The following is a 21,907-nucleotide window of genomic DNA, read 5'->3' on the forward strand; positions in this document are numbered from 1 at the left end:
AAAAAAAAAAAGTAAACTCATGCTGGACAGCTGCTATGTGTGAAACCATGTGCAGTCATTACCATTTACACAAGCTCCTTGAATCCTCAGGATAACCTGGAGAAGCAGGTACTGTTCTCATGTTATAGTCAGGAAATAGCGGTTCAGAGAAGTTAAGTGACATGCCCAAGGTCACAGATTGTTCAGAGGTAAAGCTTAGATTTGAACCCATATCTCCAAACTCTAAATTTAGCTCCCTTACCACAGTTGCCTCCCTGTGACTGTGTTTTCCCTTTGTAGTATTTTCTAAACCCATGGATTAAGTTGGTAGTAATTTTAGTACAACTGGCAACTGCTTGCTTAGTGCCGAGTCATTGTTGCCTGTCTCTGTCCTTAATAGGCCAAGAAACCTACTACAGCAGTGCTTGTGACCTGTTTGGTGCTGGCATGGTCCCGCTCATCCTTGGGCAGAGCCCAGTTGTTGGGAGGGGAGGGACAGGGTCATGGGTTAGCTCCAAGGACTGGATTTACTAAGCGCTCCAGACTCCAGTGCCTGTGAGGTTTCATGTTGATTTGGATATGTGTTCACTGAAGAAACTAAGCACTGTTGTTTTTTCTTTTGTCTTCTAGCCTGGCTTTCGAAAACATCTGGGCCTACTGGAGAAAAAGAAAGATTACAAACTTCGTGCAGAGTGAGTTCAGTCTTTCTGGTAGATTCGCTGCCAAGAAAGCTTACAGCCTCCTTGCACTGCAGCTGAATTGCCTGAGTGTCCGACAAGGGATAATTTCCTGCCATTGATAAAATGGCCTAAGCTCTGGCAGCCTGTCAGATAATTTTTCTGTGACCCTACATTTCTCTCTTTGTTTAGGCACATCATTATTTATTTAACTGTAGTGGCATTGTGAGTTATTTTTATTATGCTGTTCCAGATCATTTTTCTCATAGTGGCTTTGATTTGGCTCTGCCTTGGCGTTTGAGCCCAAAGCTGAATTTTTTTTCTCCTTGTTTTCTTGAAGTGCAAGATATAATCTAAAATTCCATTTGTTGAGTCTCTTACATCACCATGTGTGTGGTGTGTTGTGGAATGAAGAGATGTGAAAGACAGATTCATGAGACCAAGCGTGGGTGATAATGAACTCTGAAAACATTTTATAAAACAATTATCCCCATTCTTCTTCTCTATTAGCACTTGATTTGCAGAATACTTCATAATTATTTGTTAGCCATACATGTCAGCTGAGGTCCTTCTTATGCCCCTGGTATAGATGGTGGCGATGGATTAAGTGGGTTTCTGTAGGTCCCAGAGATTTTAAGGCTAATGATAATTAAGTGTTGTTTATTGGGCCAGGCAGTGTTCCAGGATATTTACCATTTTTACACCTGATTTATCCTTCCCAACAAACCTTCTGGGATAGGTTACTATTACCGTGTTCATTTTACAAATGAAATTGGGATGCAGAGTGGTTAAATAACTTACCCAAAATTGCTTAGCCGGAAGTGTCAAGTCCAGATTTGAACCCATGCTGTCTGGCTCCAGAGTCCACGATTCTAGTCATTATGCTATACTGTACTGTGTAGTTTCTGAATTATATGTGGTCATTTGGTGCCCAAGCTTACACCATACCCTCTCTAAGGAGTTTTAATTTGTATTTTGTTTGGTGTCTCCCTGTAATGATGTCAATGGCACGGAAACATATGTGGGCTGGGGACAGTTAATTTCAGGTTCCACTGGAATAGGAACTGTTGATTAGATTGTGGACCCTGTGAAGACATGAGCTCAGCTCAGTGACAGTGGAGTGTCCGTCAGATCCAGTCACTGCTTTGGCTTTTTCGAGTTTCACTTTGTGTGACCTTTTAGATGCTTGTAAAGTTTGCTTATTGTGGGTTTTTGGTTTTTTAAAGCTACCTCTTTTGTTTTTTGCTATGCATTTAACCTGTCTTTTAGTGACTACCGTAAAAAACAAGAATACCTCAGAGCTCTCCGGAAGAAGGCTCTTGAAAAAAATCCAGATGAATTCTACTACAAAATGACTCGAGTTAAACTCCAGGTGGGTGCCCAATGGCTTGGTTGGTGTTTTGGTTGGTGTTTTGAGCTCCACACATTGGAAAATAAGGATAGGGAGGAGATGGAGAGGAAGGATCCTTGGCCTTAATTTAACCCTTCTCTGGTTACTCCAGGTGCTCTTGGTCAGTGTCCAAGGCAAACCTGCCACTTCCAGAGGAGCATGCGTTTCTGCCTTTGAATCTGAGTTGTCTTAACCCTGGAGCTGTTCTAGGATGGCTGGCTGGAGGTGCTACATTGAACTTGTGCCTCAGGGGCCTGTGTCTAGGAATGCTGTTAGCATGCAGCATTTGGTTGTCCTTTTGCTTTGGGGGTTTTTCTTTTCTTTTTTTTTTTGATGTATTCTCTTTCTGTTGTCCAGTGGCATGCCCTTGGCTCCCTGCAACCTCTGACTCCTGGGTTCAAATGATTCTTGTGCCTCAGCCTCCCAAGTAGCTGGAACTACAGACACACACCACCATGCCTGGCTAATGTTTTGTATTTTTAGTAGAGATGGGTTTCACCATGTTGGTCAGGCTGGTGTTGAACCCCTGACCTCAAGTGATCTGCCCATCTTAGCCTCCCAAAGTGCTAGGATTACAGGTGTGAGCCACTGTACCTGCCCTATGGTTTTCTTTATTCTAACCATGTACTGTGCCACAACTTCTTAATGATTTTAATAGGGAATATATCTTTTAAATTTGGATTTTAGGATGGAGTACATGTTACTAAGCAGACTAAGGAAGAAGTAACCCCAGAACAACTAAAGCTGATGAGAACTCAGGATGTCAAATATATAGAAATGAAAAGGGTTGCAGAAGCTAAGGTAACAATTGACTCTCTGTTCTGTTTGGTTTATTGGTTAAGAAAGAAACTTAAAATCGTCAGTCTCGAGTTATTCGTTAATTTATTCTGGCATTTACAATCTTACCTGATTGTGATAATGATTTAGAAGTATAGTTAGCATGGTAGAGCGGAAAGAGTTCAGGTTTGTGAATGAGACAGACCTAGGTTTGAATTCTGGCACTGCCAATGACTTAGCCCCATGACAGTGGGCAAATTCAACTCCCTGAGGCTCTTCCCTCATTTCTGTCTCAGAGGATTGTTGCAAGGGTTAAGTGCGTTTTGGGAAGTGCCTAGCCCGGTACTTCATGTATACATGGAATCCTTTCCTTTAAAAGGTTGAAGCTTCCTGCCGACAAGTGGTGGAAGGAAAAAAGAAAAAGAAAAAAATAAATAAATAAAAAAGAAAAATAAGATGAAGCAAGTTCTTTGCTGGCTGGCAATAATGATGTGAAATGGTTTAAACTTTTGCAGTTTGTTTTTTTTTTTTTGATACGCCAGAAGAATCTAATATAAAGTGAGACCATATTCTGTGTTCTAGAAAATTGAAAGACTAAAATCAGAGCTCCATCTGCTGGATTTCCAGGGGAAGCAACAGAGCAAGCATGTGTTCTTTTTTGACACCAAAAAGGAAGGTATGAAATGTTTAAGGGTTTCTGGGACAGTCTGCCGTGCCAGTCTGTGTCGTTTGGTGTTAGAAACAGACAGTGCCTTAAAGATTGTCTTGAATTTTAGTTGAACAGTTTGATGTTGCAACTCATCTGCAAACAGCCCCGGAACTAGTCGACAGAGTCTTTAATAGGCCCAGGATAGAGACCTTGCAGAAGGAAAAAGTGAAAGGAGTTACCCATCAGACTGGACTTAAGGTAATTTTCTCCGTTCTTCACATGTGAGTTTAGGGGAATCTAGGTTTTTTTTTTTTTTTTTTTTTTTCCCCTTTGTTTTAAAAATAATTTTTAAAGTTTTATTATTATTTTTTAGACAGAGTCTCACTTTGTTGTGGAGTGCAGTGGCGTGATCTTGGCTCACTGCAACCTCTGCCTCCTGGGTTCAAGAAATTCTCATGCCTCAGTCTCCCCATTAACTAGGACTACAAGAGTGCACCTTCACACCCAGCTAATTTTTGTGTTTTTCATAGAGATGGAGTTTCGCCATGTTGGCCAGGCTGGTCTTGAATGCCTTACTTCAATTGATCCATCTGCCTCGGCCTCCCAAAGTGTCAGTATTACAGGCGCGAGCTACCGTGCCCGGCCTAAAATAATTATTTATGGAAAACCCATGAAGTTCTTTTAGAAAAGTGGATTTGAAGGAGGATTTGATGATGGGATGGAAGTGGCTCCCTGTTTCTGTGATCGGAGGATGTGTTGGTATAGTGGTCAGGAGCTTAGGTTCTGGCTTTTAGACCTGGGTTTGAATCCCAGTTCTGACCCTGCACTTTGTGCTTTTAATGCTTGTAACAGATACCAGTGTTTTTAAAATGCAGAGAAAGGAGGGATTGCTGAAGATTAAAGGATTTGGAATACTTTAATATTGAACCTTTAGCAGTGAATGCACACATCAAAAGGCCTTTCTATTTAAAAAAAATTTTTTTTTGAGACAGGGTCTCATTCTGTCACCCAGGCTGGAGTGCAATGGTGTGATTATGGTTCAATGCATCCTCCACCTCTTGGGCTTAAGCGATTCTCCTGCTTCAGCCTCCTGGGTAGCTGGGACCACAGGTGTGTGCCACAATGCCTAGCTAAATTTTAATTTTTTTTTTTGTAGAAAGGAGGTCTTGCTATGTTGCCCAGGCTTGTCTCAAACTCCTGAGCTCAAGTGTTTCCTGGCGCCTTGGCCTTCTGACGTGCTGGGATTACAGGCTTGAGCCACCATGCCTGCCCAAAAGGTCTTTCATATTATGTATTGTAACAAACATTTTGTATTGAGTTTTCCTTATGGTGCTTTCCATCACTGTAACTGGGTTGTGCAGAAGACATGCTTTTCCTCAAAGCCTTCTGGAGTTGAACTCTTCTGACTGATTCATTAAAAAAAAATGCTGTCAATGTGTTTCAAGCAGACAGCTGTTCTGTTTTGATTTGAATCATTTACACCGCATCAGTTTTGCTTCCAATGTTTAATTTCACAGCAGTTTTCTCTAGCTCAGAGGCAGCTAAACTTGCTTTAGTAATATAAATACCCCTAATTAGTTTGACTATATTGGGTAATCCCATAAATCTGACAGTCTGTGCAATAAAGCGAAAACAAAAGCTGTCTGAAGCCACTGCTGTGAGACTGTGCTAGAATCCGTGGATTGCTGAAGTCTGAGGCCCAGCAATATTTCCCTCTATGTCGATAACACTTCCAGCTGAAGAGCCTGCTCTTGAGTGCTCTTGTGATAGCCCTGTTGTTTGTCAATTAGGTGTACTTTCAGTTAGCCATGTCACTGACACTTCTCAAGAATTGTGGTAGTCCCTAAAGAGATTAGTATTCCAAACTCCTATGTAGAATAGTTCACCAGCAAAGCTTTTGAAAAGTTAGGAAGGTTTAGATTTTGCCATTTTGTCTAGTAGTGCTGTTTCTTTCTATTTCGTTTACTGCAAAATTATTTTTATTAAGAGACTGCTGGTGGGTGGATTGCAAGGATATTTTGTCTGTAACTTGGAATGGATAGACAACCCAGGAATGAGCTTTAGGGGGTCTGTGAAAGCCCCTTTTTCTTGCTGGTATTTTGTGCAGATAGGTACATGTGCTTGCATAGCCTTTTACAAACATGTAACATGTACATTTATCTCAAGAAAGATCCCAGGCTGGGCGAGGTAGCTCATGCCTGTAGTCCTAGCACTTTGGGAGGCCAAGGTGGGTGGACCGCTTGAGGTCAAGAGTTGCGTGGCCAACATGGTGGAAAAAACCATGTCTCTACTAAAAATACAAAAATTATCCAGGCATGGTGGTGGGCACCTGCAATTCCAGTTACGTGGGAGGCTGAGGCAGGAGAATTGCTTGAACCCAGGAGGCGGAGGTTGCAGTGAGCCAATATCCTGCCCCTGCACTTCAGCCTGAGTGACAGAGCAAGACTCTGTCTCAAAAAAAAAAAAAGAAAGAAAGGTCCCAAAGCTTTCATCAGTTTCTCTGAGGTTGATGATTCCCCAAAACTTAAGGACCCCATTGGTCTTTGAGGAGTCATTAGCAGTGAGAATTCTCAGGTCAGCTTCTGCTGAAAAAATTCTGCTCTCTGTGTGGTAAGATTCTCAGGTACCAGCATACTGCCTGGGGACCCTTCTGTTCTCCATTCACTTTGTGTAGGGTTTCCAACACACTCATTCCTGCTGTCATCTCAGGTGATTGCAGCACTCACACAAAGGTTGAAGCAGGTTAGCGTAGTAGTGGAAAGATTCCTGGGGTTTGTGAGACGGGGACAGTCCTGACTCTGCTCCAGGTGAGCCATGTGTCGTTCGGCCACTTACTTCTTCTCTGGGCCTCATTTTTCTGCATTTGTAAATGATAGGTTTTGATAAGGTAGTCTATAGGGTTTCTTTTCTTTCTTTTTTTTTTCTTTTTTGAGATGGAGTTTCACTCTTGTTGCCCAGGCTGGAGTGCAATGTCACAGTCTTCGCTTGCTGCAACCTCCACCTCCCAGGTTCAAGCAATTCTCCTGCCTCAGCCTCCCAAGTAACTGGGATTACAGGCATGCACCACCATGCCTGGCTAATTTTGTATTTTTAGTAGAAACAGGGTTTCACCATGTTGATCACGCTGGTCTCGAACTCCCGACCTCAGGTGATCTGCCCACCTTGGCCTCCCAAAGCGCTCGGATTACAGGCGTGAGACACTGTGCCTGGCCTAGGGTTCCTTTTTAATAAAAAAAAAATTGTTTTTGGAGACAGAGTCTCGTTATGTTGCCCACACTGGTCTCAAACTCCTGGGCTCAAGCAATCCTCCTGCCTCAGCCTCCCAAACTCCTGGGATTACGGTCGTGAGCCACCGTCTGGCCCAGGGTTCCTTTTAGCTTCAGAATGTGATGTTTCTAAAATGGGCAACTTCATTGTTACCACGTTATGTTGATTCTGGTGAAAGGAGGGATTTGATGACACTATGCAGTTGGCTTAAATGGATTAAGAAACAGTTTCTTGCTCATTTTTGTCCTGTTCATTGTGTCACTGAGAATATGTCTGTTTCTTCTGCAGCGAATAGCTAAAGAAAGGCAAAAGCAGTATAACTGCCTGACACAGCGGATTGAACGAGAGAAGAAATTGTTCATTATTGCTCAGAAAATTCAAACACGCAAAGATCTTCTGGTAAGGAAAGACAGCCTTAGGCTTTTTTTTTTTCCTTTTCTTTCTTGTAAAGGTCTTAACTCAGACTGGATTTCAGCTATGTGTAAATCAACCCCAGTGAAAATGTCTGCTCCTCAGGGGCAGTGGTTTGAGCCAGTGTCTGTTACTCTGACAGTGTTGAAATGTTCCTTGATTAAGAAGGTAATAAGGGGGTTATTAGTCAGTGCTTTGGAACAGCAAAGGGTAGGATCGGGTAGCATATGAACTTTATAGCTTATGAGCAGCTCCCGTAACATTTAAACAGGTTAACAAAACAGTGCATGTCACTCATTGGTGTTTAAAAATAGACAACATTGTGTAGTTAAATAGCAGAGCTGAGGAATATAAGATGCCTCCTTCATATTCTTATCATTTCTCTAAATGTCAAATTCTTTAGCTTTGCGGATCATTTAGGTCAGCCTTTCTCAACTGGGGTTCCGTGAGAGAATTAAAATGATAATTTTAAATGAAACAACTACTTGAACACCTTTTTTCTCACTTTTCCCACGGAATATACACAGCCAGTACTTTTTAGAGGCCTAGGGGAGAAGTTAATTCGTTGTATGCAGTGGATGCCTTGGGCAGTAGGGCTCTGTCTCTTCTCAACTTTGAGAAGCGTTGAAATGGGGCTTTCTAGTAGGTAGTTTATTAACCTTTCTATTTTACAAAATGACTGACCATTTCCTTCTCTTTACTGATCACCTTTTTACTCTTTTGTAGGATAAAACTCAGAAAGTAAAGGTGAAGAAAGAAACAGTGAACTCCCCAGCTATTTATAAATTTCAGAGTCGTCGAAAACGTTGACATGTTATAGATAAGCCTTGTCATTCTGCATCAAAAAATCTATTGTCTTTTTCTAGTAACTTCAAATTCCATTAGTCCAAATGGCATGGTTTTCCAGTTTGTAACCGTAACTAAATTGTCAGTCTGACATTAACGTCTTCCTATGGACAACATTAAATCTCTGTCCCTTCTGTAATTATTTTTGGATTGTGAAATTAGTCTTATTTTTATATACATAACTTTTTTTTTTTTTTTTTTTTTTAACAATTTGAGATAGGGTCTTTGTTGTCAGGCTGGAAGTGCAGTGATGTGATCATGACTCATTGCAACTTTGAATTCCTGGGCTCGAGTGATCTTTCTGCTTCAGCCTCTCAAGTAGCTGGATATAGACATGTGCCACCATGCCTGAGTAATGTTTAAATTTTCTGTAGAGACCAGGTTTTGCCATGTTGGCCAGGCTGGTTTTGAACCCCTGGGCTCAAGTGATCCTCCCACCTTGGCCTCCCAAAGGTCTGGGATTACAGGCATAAGCCAGCATGCCTGGCCTATAATTTTTTTTTATTATGAAACTTACAGGATCTCATTACAGCAGATTTGGAAAATAGATTAATTCGTTCCTAATCCCAGTGCTTATTCAATAATAACAAATATTTATTGCATACTTAACTGTGCTAGGAGCTAGAGCTGTGGAGGTGAGCAATTACTGTGAGTAGAGTCTAGTTAATTTCCTCCATTTTGTAAAGCTGTGCATCACTTTTGGTCCATGTTTTTGTGTTTTATAGTTAACAATTTGATGTCCTACTTTTAAATTAAATTCTTAGCTCTTTCCTGCTTTGTTACATCACAAAATGTTTTTACAGTAATATACGTTAGAGTAAACATTAAAATAAATATCATTTTTAATGATTGCATAGTGTTTTATCCAGTGGATAGACTGATTTTACCCTCACTTATTATCTTATTGGCTATTCAGGTGGCTTCATAAATTATACGAGGAGGAATTTTTTTCTCTTACTTAACAGCTGCAGATAGAAACTCTTGGAACAAGGAACCCACAGGAGCACCTCTTCTTTATTGATGAAGCTCAAATCGGAATAGACCTGGCTCTGTCTCTGCCCTCTGCACTCCATGCCAACTCACAATCCCAAGGCTATAATGGTTTGGTACAGACCTTCACTCTGGGAATATGGACCCCTGAGTGCGTTGGCCAGCTTCCTTTTTTTCCCTGATTCTCTCCTTCGTTTGCCCATATCAGGACTATAGGCCAAGGCCAGTAAGGACAGGATTGAACATGCTTAGAGCAAACGTGGGAGAACAAGGAGTGGGGTTTTCAGGGGGGCTTGCTCAGCCCTTATCCATGGAGGGACAATAGCCATGTATGGATTTTAAGGCTTAAAAAAAAAATTGGTAATATTTAATAAGTGCCGATGACTGCGAAGTTCCTGTACAAGCCTAGACTGGAAGCCTGTTTCGTCAGGGTGTACCCAGTGGGATTTAAATCAGGGGCCCTGGAAAACAGGAAGAAGGGCGAGGAAACAGAAACCAATAGCTTTTGCCTTGAGGAAGGAAATGCTTCCTACTGTGTGTGCGTGCACTCCCTTCTGGGGAGGTCCTGAGCTCAGTCAGTGCTGACAGTTTTAGGAGATCTGAGGATCAAACCAGGGAAGGGACTCATCACAGTGGTAATGGACAGAGGAATGAGCAGACTAAGCAGCAGTCTGATCCTGGGGTCAAACAGCTGGATGCTGCTGCTCTGTCACTTGCCCCTGCTGGGTGAGAAAGTGGAGGATAGACCTAAATGCCTTCTCATGAGCCATACACCCATATGAAGGTAGGCTTGCCCCATAAGATCTCATGTTCACAGATGCACAAGGCACGTATAACTCAATCCTCATAAACAGATACAGGCATACCTACACACCCTCTGGTACGTGGGCACAAACAGTGACACTTGAAGAGGGACACGCCCCGGCCAAATGGAGCAGGAAAGTCCATCCTCTTGGTGTGCTGTGAGTTCCAGGCTGAAGGTAATCAGAGAACTATAAGGGGAGCTGGGTGTTCTGAATTGCTGTTACACTCTGCTGTCTCCAAGACCTAAGGTTTTTAAGCAAAGATATTGGCTGCCCCTTGTGACTAAGCAAGGACAGCTCCAGCGCCATGGGTTCTGAGAATGGCCAGGGCTTTGCTGCTTTGGTGCCCATGGGATCCCAGACTGCTGGTTTGTTGGGGAGGGAAGAGTATTTGCTTAGGAATCCACCCTTCTTGGCCTAGGGTGATTTGGGCTGTTGATGGCATACTGCTCTAGTTGTACCCAGGGGGCTGTGGGCAGACTATGGAGCTGGACGGCATTTCTGAGGACTCGTTTGGCTCAGGTCTTGTGAGCAAGTCTCCAAACCAGCTCCATGGTGACGTAGACCCTTCTGGTCTGTCCAGCAGAGAATTCAGTGAGCCCAGCTCAGTCTTAGTCTGTTGCCACATTTTAGGGCCCTTCCTGCCAAAGCAGGAGAGTGTCAACTTTTAGCTTTATTCTTAAATTCATCTTTTTCTTTGAGATGGAGTCTCGCTCTGTTGCCCAGGCTAGAGAGCAGTAGCGCAATCTTGGTTCACTGCAACCTCTGCCTCCTGGATTCAAGTGATTCTCTTGCCTCGGCCTCTCTAGTAGCTGGGATTACAGGTGCAGAGATGGGGTTTTGCCATGTTGGCCAGGCTGGTCTCAAACTCCTGACCTCAGGTGATCCATCCCTCCTCGGCCTCCTAAAGTGCTGGGATTACAGGCATGAGCCACTGCTCCCGGCCAATCTTTTTCTGATTTCTGATTCCTGGTGCCAGGGTGGAAAAGGGCCCAGCAGGTGGAGCTGCTGCCCCTTTGCTGGGATCGTTCTCGGGGACTTGGTATCCACCCACCCAGCACACTTACTTGGCTTCTTTCAGAAGCGTCCTTGTACTTCGGAGGTGCTTGTATGTGTTTGCTTACTGAATTTAATGCCATGGGGGAGAGTTCCCATGAAGAAATGGGATTTTCTCCCCCCTGAGTTTTAGATGAGTGTGGCCCCAGGAGGAAGGCTGGCAGGAAGGTGCTTTTTCCTTCCTATATCTAGTGAGGACCACGTAGGGAGGGCTCTGTCATAGAGCCGCAGGTTTCCCATAGCGCTGTTCTGCCCAGACCTGGGAGGGGTCTCCCTCTGTGCCGCTCTGAGCGTTTGTCTATCGTTCACTGTCCTCTCCATGCTGCTGACTGCGGGGCACTGAGCAATTAGAGCTGCACGTCCTCCGGCAGGGAAGGCAGCCAACAGATGCAGACTCACGCTGCCTACCTGTGGAGGCCGGTGAGGCCAGGGCCTGTTGGGACTTGAAACAGTGAGGCAAGTGGGTGTGTGGTGCTGGGCTCCCCCCTCCAGTTCTCCCAGCATGCCAGTTCCTGGAGCCTTATGTGCAGGGTGTTGGGGAAGGGCGGGCTGAACCGTGGGTGGGAGTCTTGGCTCAAAGCCCCAGGTGAGTGGAGGAATTGGGGGCGGACCTGAAGTTCTGTGTTGAGGTGGAGCTGGCAGGCCTCTTGGACATATGCGGCTGCCTCCTGGGGTCAGAGGGTGCGCTCTCTGTACCCAACCAGGTCTCTACAGGTCTGTCTCAGCAGAAAGTGCCGGGAAGGATCAGAGGGAAGCTGTGAAACAAAGGGAGGCATAGCTTCCCTTCCCAAGCCCATTGCTGAGAGGTTGGAGTCTAGAGGGGCTGCCCAGTTCATGCTTCGGCCTGTTCTTTCCTAAACTGCTCTGGCCAGAGGGAAGAAAGTCTCCACCGCTTCTCAGACTCCCTGTAAGGAATCTCTCGGCTCCCTATTCTTGGATCCATCATCATCACATTTAGGAAGTCTCATCCAATCTACTTCTAGGTGAAACATACCCCTAGCTCTCCCTGTTCATCTTGTCTGCTTCGCTTGATGTAAAGGGGACAAACTGCTTAGGGCTGGTGTGGTGACACAGTCCAGTCCTGTGCTCCTGCGTGGTGGTAGAAGAGGCTTGTCCAGAACGGAGCTAAGGACCCAGCTTTTTCTAGGCAAAAGGAATGTATCAAGGGGACTGCTGTTTGGGGGTAAGCAGAGGATGGAAATGAAGCCCTTTCCCCTCCCTGCATCTGTCACCTGACGGCCATGCTCAGATCGTGTTAATAAAACCCTGGTGCCCCAGGCAGCTGGGCAGCCCCCCCCCCCCCCCCCGCCGCCCTGAATCAGCTTGACTCATTTACAGCTTTCTCCCAGTTACCCCAAAGGCTTCTCTCAGAGGTGACAAATGTGGGGGGTTGGTTTCGGGTTTCATGTTTTCACATTACTGGGTGGAAAAAAAAAAAAAAAAACACCTTTCCAAACCAAAAAAACCAGCTTCTGTAGCAGAAACAACTTGTCCCGAGAGCACTAAAAATTTCCCCATTCTCTCTCCTCATCTGCTCAGAGACACTGAGACCAGTGACAGAGGGGTTAAGGGGAGGGGTTGGAGCCAGGCTGAGTGGAGTGCTGGGGACAGCCCCTTTGGAGGTGGCAGCACCTGCCTTCCTGCTTACAGGCAGGGGAGAACATTTGCAGGGCCCTCCAGCTCTGGAGCCTGTGGTCTCCAGTGCCCGGAGATGGATTCCCAGGGCATGGGACAGCGAGCTCAGGATGGCGAGGGACCATGGAAGGAGGGGACCATCTCCCCTCCCTAGCTAATTTGATCCCAGGAGGTCTGGGACAGGTGTCCCTCCCAGGCAGAGGGCTCTTGAGGTGGAGTGGTAGGTGGAATATAGAAGGTCCATCTGGCACACAGAGCCTACGGGACAGCACCCCCTCCTGTTGCTGGCTGGTAGCATTATAGACCGCCCCTGCCCCCCACCAGGGGCAGATGGTCTCTATGGCAGATGGAGACTAGGCCAATAGTGGCAGGATGGGCTTTCTAGTTTCAGCCTGGCCACTCTGGCTAATAAGACAATCCGGGAGCAGTGACAGGGCTAACTGCTGGTGTGTGTGTGTGTGCGTAGGTGTGTAGGAGAGGGAGCCCTGGCCTTGTTGGGCCATTCTGGGGGAGAAGTAAACAAGAGCCCCAGACAGAGTCAGTGGACCTTGGGGACACCCTCAAGTTTGCCACGTAAGGGTGGCAGCGCCTGGGCTCCTGAAGCTGCCCGGGTTCTCGTGTGAAGGGGCCGGCTCCTGGGGCAGAAGCCTCTGCTGCAGCTGGAGCCTGGACCGCTTGATGCAGACCCCCTGCCAGGTCCCCAGAGCTCAGGGCCTGGGCAGCAGCTCCTCCCAGAGGACGGGCCCATTTATTATGCGCTCCCGCTCCCTCATGGCTCAGGCAGGCAGCGGCCTTCATTAGCGGAGGAGCTGGGGTCTGTTTTGGCTGCCTCATCAGCATCAGTGAACTGCGTCCCTGCGAGATTTGATACAATTTAATTAACCTAATTAAAAGCTCTGATTGCAGAGATGATTGGGGTAGCGCCAGCAGCGACTGCATATTTATAATGAGCTGCAAGGTGTGGGACCGCAGCCAAACGCCACGCATCCTAATGAGCGGGAGCCGGGAGCCAGGCAGCGGGAGAGGGAACGTTTATTTTTGGCAACAATGCCCAGTTCCTCCCTGCCAGGGTGTCAGAGACCCGGGGAGCAGAGACGGACCTGCCCACCGTGCTCTTCCGCACAAGGTGGAAGCAGTAATGTGTGCTCTCTGCCGGTTCTAGGGCCCTGGGACCCCCAGGAGCACACAGTGCCTGTGTTTCTGTTTGCAGAGTAGGGGGCTGGGACCCCAGAATGCACTTTTCCTGCCTCTCTTATCTCTGGCAGGCAGGGGCTGCCTTCTGAACTGGGGCCTTGGTGTGAGGAAATGGCCCCGCAGAGCCACCTTGTTTCCGGGCTCCAGGATCGCAGGGCTGTTTTCTCAAACTTGCCAAGGAAGAGACAGGGGCTGGCAGGACTGAGGCTGAGAGGCTGCTTGGAAGTCAGAAAAGTGGTCTGAATGTCCAGCAGTCCCGGATGATGATCCTGGGCCCGGGGCAGGAAAGAGGAACAGGAGGGGCAAATGTCCCAGCCATCCTGGAAGCTGGGGACCCCTGTCCCCATCTCCTCGCTCCTTTGAGGACCCTGCCCAGGGAGGCCAGCTGCCCTGGACTCTTCCTCTCCTCTCCTACTGCCTCTGTCTGGGAAGTCTTGGTTTGTCTGACTCAGCGTTTCCGCTGTAAATCACATCTAATAATACCGAGAGTGAGAGCTGAGACAGAGGTGCTGCGGGTGAAGGGGCACCAGGAAGGAGGGGCACGCCGCCTAGGTGCCAATGGGTGTCATGCAGGGAGGGAGCTCTGAGGCGGCAGGAATGGGGGCTGGGCTCTGAGGAAGAAGGTGGGAACAGCCCGCCACCCCTGCCCCCATTCCTGCTCTGGAGCTTGTGTAGGTCATGAGCTGAGCCAGGCTGGCCCAGCCCCCCCAGTGCTTTGAGTGCCGCCAGGACAAGATGAGATTTGTCCCAGCCTACCTTGCAGAGTTGCAGCTGTTTAGCTCCCTTATCAATCTTCTCTGTGGGTTTAATCATCTCTCTGTCATCCTGCTGGGGCAGCCCTCCCCTAACTGAAGCCCCCAGAGGGGCTGGAGCTTCTCAGCCCCAGCTTTCCTTCAGTTCCCCTCCCCCCAGACACAAGGATCTTTCCCCACCTGACTTCCCCTGTGGGAGGCAGAGGGTGGGCCAGGGCGGCTTTGCTCCAGGTTTAGTCTCTGGCGGGGTGGGTGTCCTTGTTTTTGCAAGATGTAAACAGGATGAAGGGTGGGTAGAGGTGGCACTGGCAGGGAATCTGTCCTAGCTGGGTCCCCAAGGTCTTTGACTCCATTCCAGCCTGGGTAGAACAGGGCCTAGAGGTCGGCTATGAGGGCTTTCTGCCCAGAACCAGGAGATTCTTGTGTAGGTGCACAATCCTTCCCTCCTGCCAACCCCTTGGGAGCTGTGGCCAGCTAGCCAGCTCTGGCCTCCTTCCCTGGGTGGGTCCTGTGGAGCTCCAGGGTCCGTGGGCAGCAACCACGAGCCCACGGCTTTGTGTGCATCTTGAGAAGGGGGGCACTCAGGAGTCAATGGAGCCTGTGTTGTGGTCCAGGCGGGGAGCCAGGGCGCAAGGGGCTCTGGGGCTGTCACAGTGCTGACGTGCAAGATGACCTTCAGGGCCGTGCTTCGGCCCTCTGCTGTGCTCTCCTTCCCTGCTGAGCATCTGGAGAATGGGCAAGGAGGTGGCATGGGATGGGGTATGTGCCCCCAGAGGGAACACGAGAAAGAGGGCCCTTCTTCCCCTGCTCCCCACTCCTCACCCTAGGCTTTCTCTGTGCAAATGGAAGGCCAGTTCCTCCCCATTTCTCAGAAGAGGACATAAAGTCCCAGAAAGGGTTGGGATCTGGCTGAGCATCACCCAGCTTTTCCTCAGGGCAGGGGCTGTGAGACCCCTGCAGAGGGTCCCTCAGGAGGGAACCAAAGGTTCTGGAAGGCCACCAGCCAGTCCTGGGCTGGAGGGGGCTTGTTAGTTTCAGCTCAAGGCTGGGCTCTGGAAGACAATGGAGTGTTGATGAGGCTTCGGTCCTGGTCTCACATGACCTGACCAGGGCGGGTGGGTGGACCGCACGTGGCTGAGCTGCCTGGGCTGACCTTTGGTCACTGGCTAGGGAAGAGAGGAAGTCATGAAGACTCCTGCCCACTCCATGCCCTGGGCCCCCTGACACCCCCACCCCAGGAACTGCCCTCTGGGCACGCACACTCTGTCTTCCACCTACCTTCTTCTTTAGTCTTTCTCTTTGCTCTGCGACATGTGGGAGCATGTGTACAATGTGTGTGTATTTGTGTATGAGAGTGTATGTCTGTGTGAATGTGAGAAGGGCAGCACAGGATGAAAGGGAGAGAAGAGACCCTCTTTCTGGGTTCTTCCCCATCAGGAATAAAGACCGAGTTTCAGCCAGGCACAGCGGCTCATGCCTGTAATCCTAGCACTTTGGGAGGCTGAGGTGGGCAGATTGCCTGAGCTCAGGAGTTCGAGACCATCCTGGGTAACATGGTGAAACCCTGTCTCTACTAAAAACACAAAAAATTAGCTGGGCATGATGGTGTGCACCTGTAATCCCAGCCACTAGGGAGGCTGAGGCAGGAGAATCACTTGAAACTGGGAGGCAGAGGGTGCAGTGAATGGAGATCAGGCCACTGCACTCCAGGCTGGGCGACAGAACAAAACTCAATGTCAAAAAGAAAGGCCAGGTGCGGTGGCTCATGCCGGTAATCCCAGCACTTTGGGAGGCCGAGTTGGGTGGATCACTTGGGGTGAGGAGTTTGAGACCAGCCTAGTCGACATGGCAAAACGCCATCTCTACTAAAAATACAAAAATTAGACAGGCAAGGCTGGGCGAAATGGCTCATGCTTGTCATCCCAGCATTTTGGGAGGCCGAGGCAAGCAGATTGCTTGAGGTCAGGAGTTTGAGACCACCCTGGCCAACATGGTGAAACCTTGTCTCTACTAAAAATACAAAAAATTAGCTGGGCGTGGTGGCTCATGCCTGTAGTCCTAGCCACTCAGGAGGCTAAGGCAGGAGAATTGCTTGAACCCAGGAGGTGGAGGTTGCAGTGAGCCAAGACTGTGCCATTGCACTCTAGCCTGGGCGACAGAGTGAGGCTCCGTCTCAAAAAAGCAATTAGCCAGGTGTAGTGATCTATGCCTGCAGTCCCAGCTACTTGGGAGGCTGAGGCAGGAGAATTGCTTGAACCTGGGAGGTGGAGGTTGCAGTGAACAGAAATCGGGCCACTGCACTCCAGCCTGGGCGACAGAAAAAAAAAAGACTGAGTTTCTTTCATTGTGGGGACAACACAGGGATGGGGCCAAGGTGTATGTGCATGTGCCTCTGCATGTGTGTGCAAGGGAGTGGATGTGTGCTTATGTGGAGGGTAGTGCCCCTGCTCTGCCTTGTCCTTTGACCTCTAGCAGGAGGGGTGACTTCTATGGTCAGTATCTTCCGGCTCAGGCTGGAACCAGAGCTGTGACTTTCAAGGCGATAGAGCCAGAGTGTCACTTTTCTTTTTTTTCTTTTTAAATCTTTTGAGATAGGATCTCACCCTGGGCAACAGGGTGGAGTGCATTGGTGCGATTGTGGCTTACTGCAGCCCTGACCTCCTGGGCTCAAGTGATCCTCCCACCTCAGCCTCCCAAATAGCTGGGACCACAGACGCACGCCATCACAGCTGGCTAATTTTTAAAATATTTTATAGAGATGGGGTCTTGCTATGTTGTTCAGGCTGGTCTCAAACTCCTGGGCTCAAGTGACCTTTCCACCTCAGCCTCCCCAAATGCTGGGATTACAGGCATGAGTCATCGTGCCTGGGCCATACCTAGGATTATTGAAGGAGGTTATCTGCCCCACCTCTTCCCTCACAAGATGCTAAGGTGGATGTAGCAAAGGGGGTTATCTGAAGAGACCCTTCCCCTAAAGTCTCGAGGGGGTTGAGGTCCAGGACCTCAGAGAAGGGGCAAACCAGTATGAATGATGCAGAATTTGAAAGGAAGCCCGAGGCTCGACTTTGTCATATAACATTACATATATTACGTGAAGCTTTTCCAATGAGTCCTTTGCTGGGAGCCCCATCTAATTTTCTCACTAGGGCTGGTCCACCCCTGATTACCTTCTGGTGGTCCTGAGAGTCTGGGGCAGGAAGCTAAACTCCTGCCTGGGATGAGATGAGGGAGGGGCACCCAGGCATGGGCATGAGGTAGGTGACAGCACATGTGCCCTCAAACTCTCCAGGCTTCTCTCCAAGTAGCAGCTTCAGGTGGTGTGGCCGAGGAGTGTTTGTAGGTGATCCTACCTCCTCCCTTTTTGTGTCCTCTGACCTCTCTCTCCCCACATAGAGTCCTCTGAATCTCATCAGGTACTGGGGAGACAGTACGGGAGTGGTTAGCAGTGGAGTGGAAGGGACCAGGCCTGCAGGGGCTGGGCTGGAGGCTTTGTATGACCCCATAGGACTGAGGTTGAGGATGGGCAGAAGCCAGCGCTGAGGCTGAGGCTAGAGCTGGGATTTGAAGTTGGAGCCGAGTTGAACGTGGGCTAAAGTGAGATGTAGGAGGCTGGGTTGGAAGGGCATCTCCTTCAGTCTTGAAAGGATTCTAAGACACCTATATTTGGAGTCCAAGGCAGATGTTCTCCCTCAGGTGAAGAGAATGTTTGGTGTCTGCTCTCCCCTTGGAGGCTGGGGTGGGATAGATCCCCTCCCCCTGCTCCCCACAGCCGGGCAGAGTCATACATCACCAAGGGGCTGGGCTCCCTAGATGTATTGCCCTCATGCGTCGCTATAGCAACCCCACTCTAATCCTGCATTATTCTAATGTGGTCCCCCTCCCCACCGTGATGTATAGCTGGGGTCTCAGAGCTGCTAGGCCCCTTTTCTGAGAGTCTGCTCTGTGTACCCCATCTTGCCTCTCCTCACCCTGTGCATGGGACTCTTTGTGAGGCTGGGTGTGGAGGTGGGTCTGGCCCATCAGCCTACCCGCCTGCCTCCCCAGTGAGGGGAAGTGGGAGGCCATATGTCCCCGGCCCTGGCACACGAGTGCCTGACGCACCGACCCACGCCAGCCTGCCCAGCCTGGGGACCTGAGACCTTGGGGTTGGGGGCCAGGGCTGGACAATGGCTGCATTCCGGCTGTTAGCCACAGGCCCCCATTGTTCCTGTGGACACTGCCTGCTTGAGGGCCAAGATTCTGGCCCTCACCCCGCGTGGGGCGTAGGATGCTCCCTGGACCACTCCCCCGGGGACCATAGAGGGGTGATTCATAGGGTGGCCAGGGCAGAGCAGGCCCCAGCTGTGCCCAGATTCTGGGGCTGGGAGGGGGAGGCAACTGAGGGTTGTTTGTGTCAGGGGAGGGGGGTTGAATAGCCAGGGGACTCCAGGCCCTGGACGCCAACCACGTCATCTCCTACCCCGCCTTGTGTGTGGGCCGGCCAGAGAGGCCCCATTGTCAGAGGAGAAGGCCCACCCAGGCTGAAAGGGAAGCGAGAACTGAAGAGGACCACCTCAAACTGGGAAACCCTATACCCCCCACAGTCTGCACTGCTGGGGAAACTGAGGTCCAGAGAATGGCAGGGACTCACTCAAAGTCACACAGCAGGGTGGTGACAGGCCCCAGTTGGTGGTGATATTGCCCCATATCTCCCTGGAGATGCTGCTGCCATTTCTGACAGAGACTGAGCCCAAGTGGTGACTTCCGTTTTGGCAGAAGTGATGTTCATGAGCTCCTTCCTCTCCCCCACTTCCTCTGAAATCCCTTTAGTTTAGGTCAGCACTTGCATCCCTGGAGTAAGAAATTGGAGGCTGGATCCCGGTGGCTTATACTTGTAATCCCAACACTTTGGGAGGCCAAGGTGGGAGGATCGCTTGAGGCCAGGAAACTGAGACTAGCCTGGGCAACCTAGCGATACCCTGTCTCTACAGAAAGAAAAATATAAATTAGCCGGGTGTGGTGGCACATGCCTCTACCCTGTAGCACTAGCTGTTTGGGAGGCTGGGGCAGGAGGATTGCTTGAACCTAGGAGTTCAAAGTCACAGTGGGCTTTGACACACGACAGCACTCCAGCCTTAGCAACAGAGAAAGAAAAATAGAACTAAGGGGAGTCCTAGGGCCGTGCAGAGCCCACTATACCTTCTGTGGGGCACTCAGGAAATGGGTGGGGCATGGAGGTTTCCAGTCTCTGACACGCAGGATGTATAGATGCAACAATGGACTTAATTGTTTCTGCCCAATTTTTTCATGTAGGCCCTCATATACCTACCCTATATGACTTGAACGTTAGGGAAGGGAAGAGACTAATCTAGGAGTGATTGGAAAACAGAGGGACTGGCCTTATCTATCTCTGTGCTCAATATAGGGCCTGGTTGTTAAATTGGATGATTGGATGAGTGGATGGTAGACGGATGGGTAGGTGGTTGAACAGGTGGTTGAAGAGTGGATGGATGAATGCGTGAGTGCATGGGTGGGTAGATGGATGAATGGATGGGTGGGTGGGTGGATGAATGGGTGAGTGGATGGGTGTAGAATGGATGGATGGATGAATGAATAGGAGAATGCCCATTTCATATACTGAGGTCAGGGCATGACAGATGACCCAACTTGGGATGAAGAGTGGAATGAGGCCTGGATGCAGGTACCTGGGCAGCACCTTGGAGGCTTGGTTGTCCTGTGGCATGGTTTGGTGGCCAACCTCTGTGCAGGGATGCAGTAGAAGCAGGAATTGAGACCTAAAGAAATCTATAGGCAGATTTAGTCTCATGGTGGGTGAATTTTCTGTGCTGGGGTTAAGGGAAGGGGCAGGGGGCTACTGGTGGAAGGGTCCTGAGAAGGGCAAGGAGGCTAATGAGTGGAGTCTAAGGGTTCAGGCTCAGTGACTTTGGCTCCTTGGGATTAGGCCCAGAGCCGGGACCCCCCTGTACCCTACCCCCAGGCAAACACTCTCTCATTCTTCATGACCCAGCTTAATGGTACCACCCTCTATGAGGCCTTCCCTGACCCTCTGGGTGCTGTCTCCCCAGAACCCAGCACAGAGCCTTAGTCCATAGAAGGGGACCAGTGCACATAACCGAGGACACGGGGATGCTACAAAGTGGCAGAAGTAGGGAATATGTTGAAAGACTGCATCTGTCGCTAATTTTTTGGGTTATCTCAGGTAAGGCCCTCAATATCCTTGGGCCTCAGTTTCTTCATCTGTAGACTGGGGATGGGGATCTTGAGCTCTTCTTTCCAGAGTGGTTTTGAAAATGAAGAGAAATAATTCTAGGTCGGGGAAGCACTAGGCATTATTTTTCTGCACTGCTTAAGCTCAGCAATAATATAATAATATCTACTGTACATATAAAATTTTTTTATAGCTAACATTTAATGTGCACTTGCAATGTGCCAGGCTGTCTTCTGAGTGTTTACATATATCATCTCTCATCTAGTCCTCACAGCAATTCTACAAAGAAGGCACTATCATTATCTTCATTTACAGATGAGGAAACTGAAGTTTGGAGGGCTTAAGTAGCTTGCCAAAAGTCTCATGGGTAGTAGGGGGTGCAGCCAGGATGGATGTCTGGGCAGCTGCCGGGGTCCACATTCTTAGGTGCTACAGGTAGCTGCTCAGTAAATGGCAGCTTGGAGTGGATCAATCGGAAGTGCGTCCTGATGGTCTTGATGACCCCAGGCAAGTTACACAACTTTCTTGAGCCTCATGAGATTCGGGTTGAGCTCAGAGCTAGATAAGAACCCTATGTTGAGTACAGCCATAGATAAGACCAGACTCTCTGTTTTCTTTTCTTTTTTTGAGAGGGAGCCTCACCTTGTTGCCCAGGCTGGAGTGCAATGGTGTGATCTGCAACTTCCTCCTCCTGGGTTCAAACAATTCTCCTGCCTCAACCTCCCAAGTAGCTGAGATTACAGGTACTCGCCTCCATGCCCAGCTAATTTTTGTATTTTTAGTAGAAACGGGGTTTCACCATGTTGGCTAGGCTGGTCTTGAACTCCTGACCTTGTGATCCACTAATCTCGGCCTCCAAAAGTGCTGGGATTACAGGTGTGAGTCATTGTGCCCGGCCAGTCCCTCTGTTTTCAAAACATACCCCGATAGTGGGGTGGTGGAGAAAGGAGCAGCTACTAGCCAATAAACTCCATCACCCTTGGTCCCCAGCTTCTCTCCCTGGCCCAGTCCTGAGTCCTGGAACCTCCCCTGCTTGGAGCAAATACCCAAGCACGGAACACGACTTTTTGGCCCAGCAGGGGGTGTCATGGGCCTGGGAGTCCATGTCCCAGGTCCATGTCCGGGGCATCTGAGTGGGCTCTGGGAGTCAGCGAAAATGGGCTTTATCTCAGCTTCTGTCATTAACTAATCTTGCTGCCTTGGACAAGTCACTCTGGGCACCGCTTTCCTTATCTTTAAAATACAAATAACTAATGTGACGTAGTGAAAATAA

The 21,907-nt window shown here is 48.8% G+C and overlaps 1 protein-coding gene across 1 annotated transcript in view; it reads left to right on the top strand.

The window, feature by feature from the left end:
• The window catches only part of UTP11 (UTP11 small subunit processome component), an 11,945-nt gene extending 3,103 nt beyond the window's left edge, over positions 1-8,842 (top strand). The window contains exons 2-8 of the mRNA XM_032247029.1: positions 610-671; positions 1,926-2,028; positions 2,734-2,847; positions 3,406-3,499; positions 3,600-3,730; positions 7,028-7,138; positions 7,877-8,842. Of these exons, the coding sequence (XP_032102920.1) occupies positions 610-671; positions 1,926-2,028; positions 2,734-2,847; positions 3,406-3,499; positions 3,600-3,730; positions 7,028-7,138; positions 7,877-7,960 (699 nt within the window). The 3' untranslated portion in view covers positions 7,961-8,842. The remainder of the gene's footprint in view (positions 1-609; positions 672-1,925; positions 2,029-2,733; positions 2,848-3,405; positions 3,500-3,599; positions 3,731-7,027; positions 7,139-7,876) is intronic.
• Positions 8,843-21,907: the final 13,065 nt, after the last annotated feature.

The sequence above is a fragment of the Sapajus apella genome, unplaced genomic scaffold, assembly GCF_009761245.1.
Source record: "Sapajus apella isolate SASKATOON/1434 unplaced genomic scaffold, GSC_monkey_1.0 scaffold62, whole genome shotgun sequence".
NCBI classification, from domain to species: domain Eukaryota; kingdom Metazoa; phylum Chordata; class Mammalia; order Primates; family Cebidae; genus Sapajus; species Sapajus apella.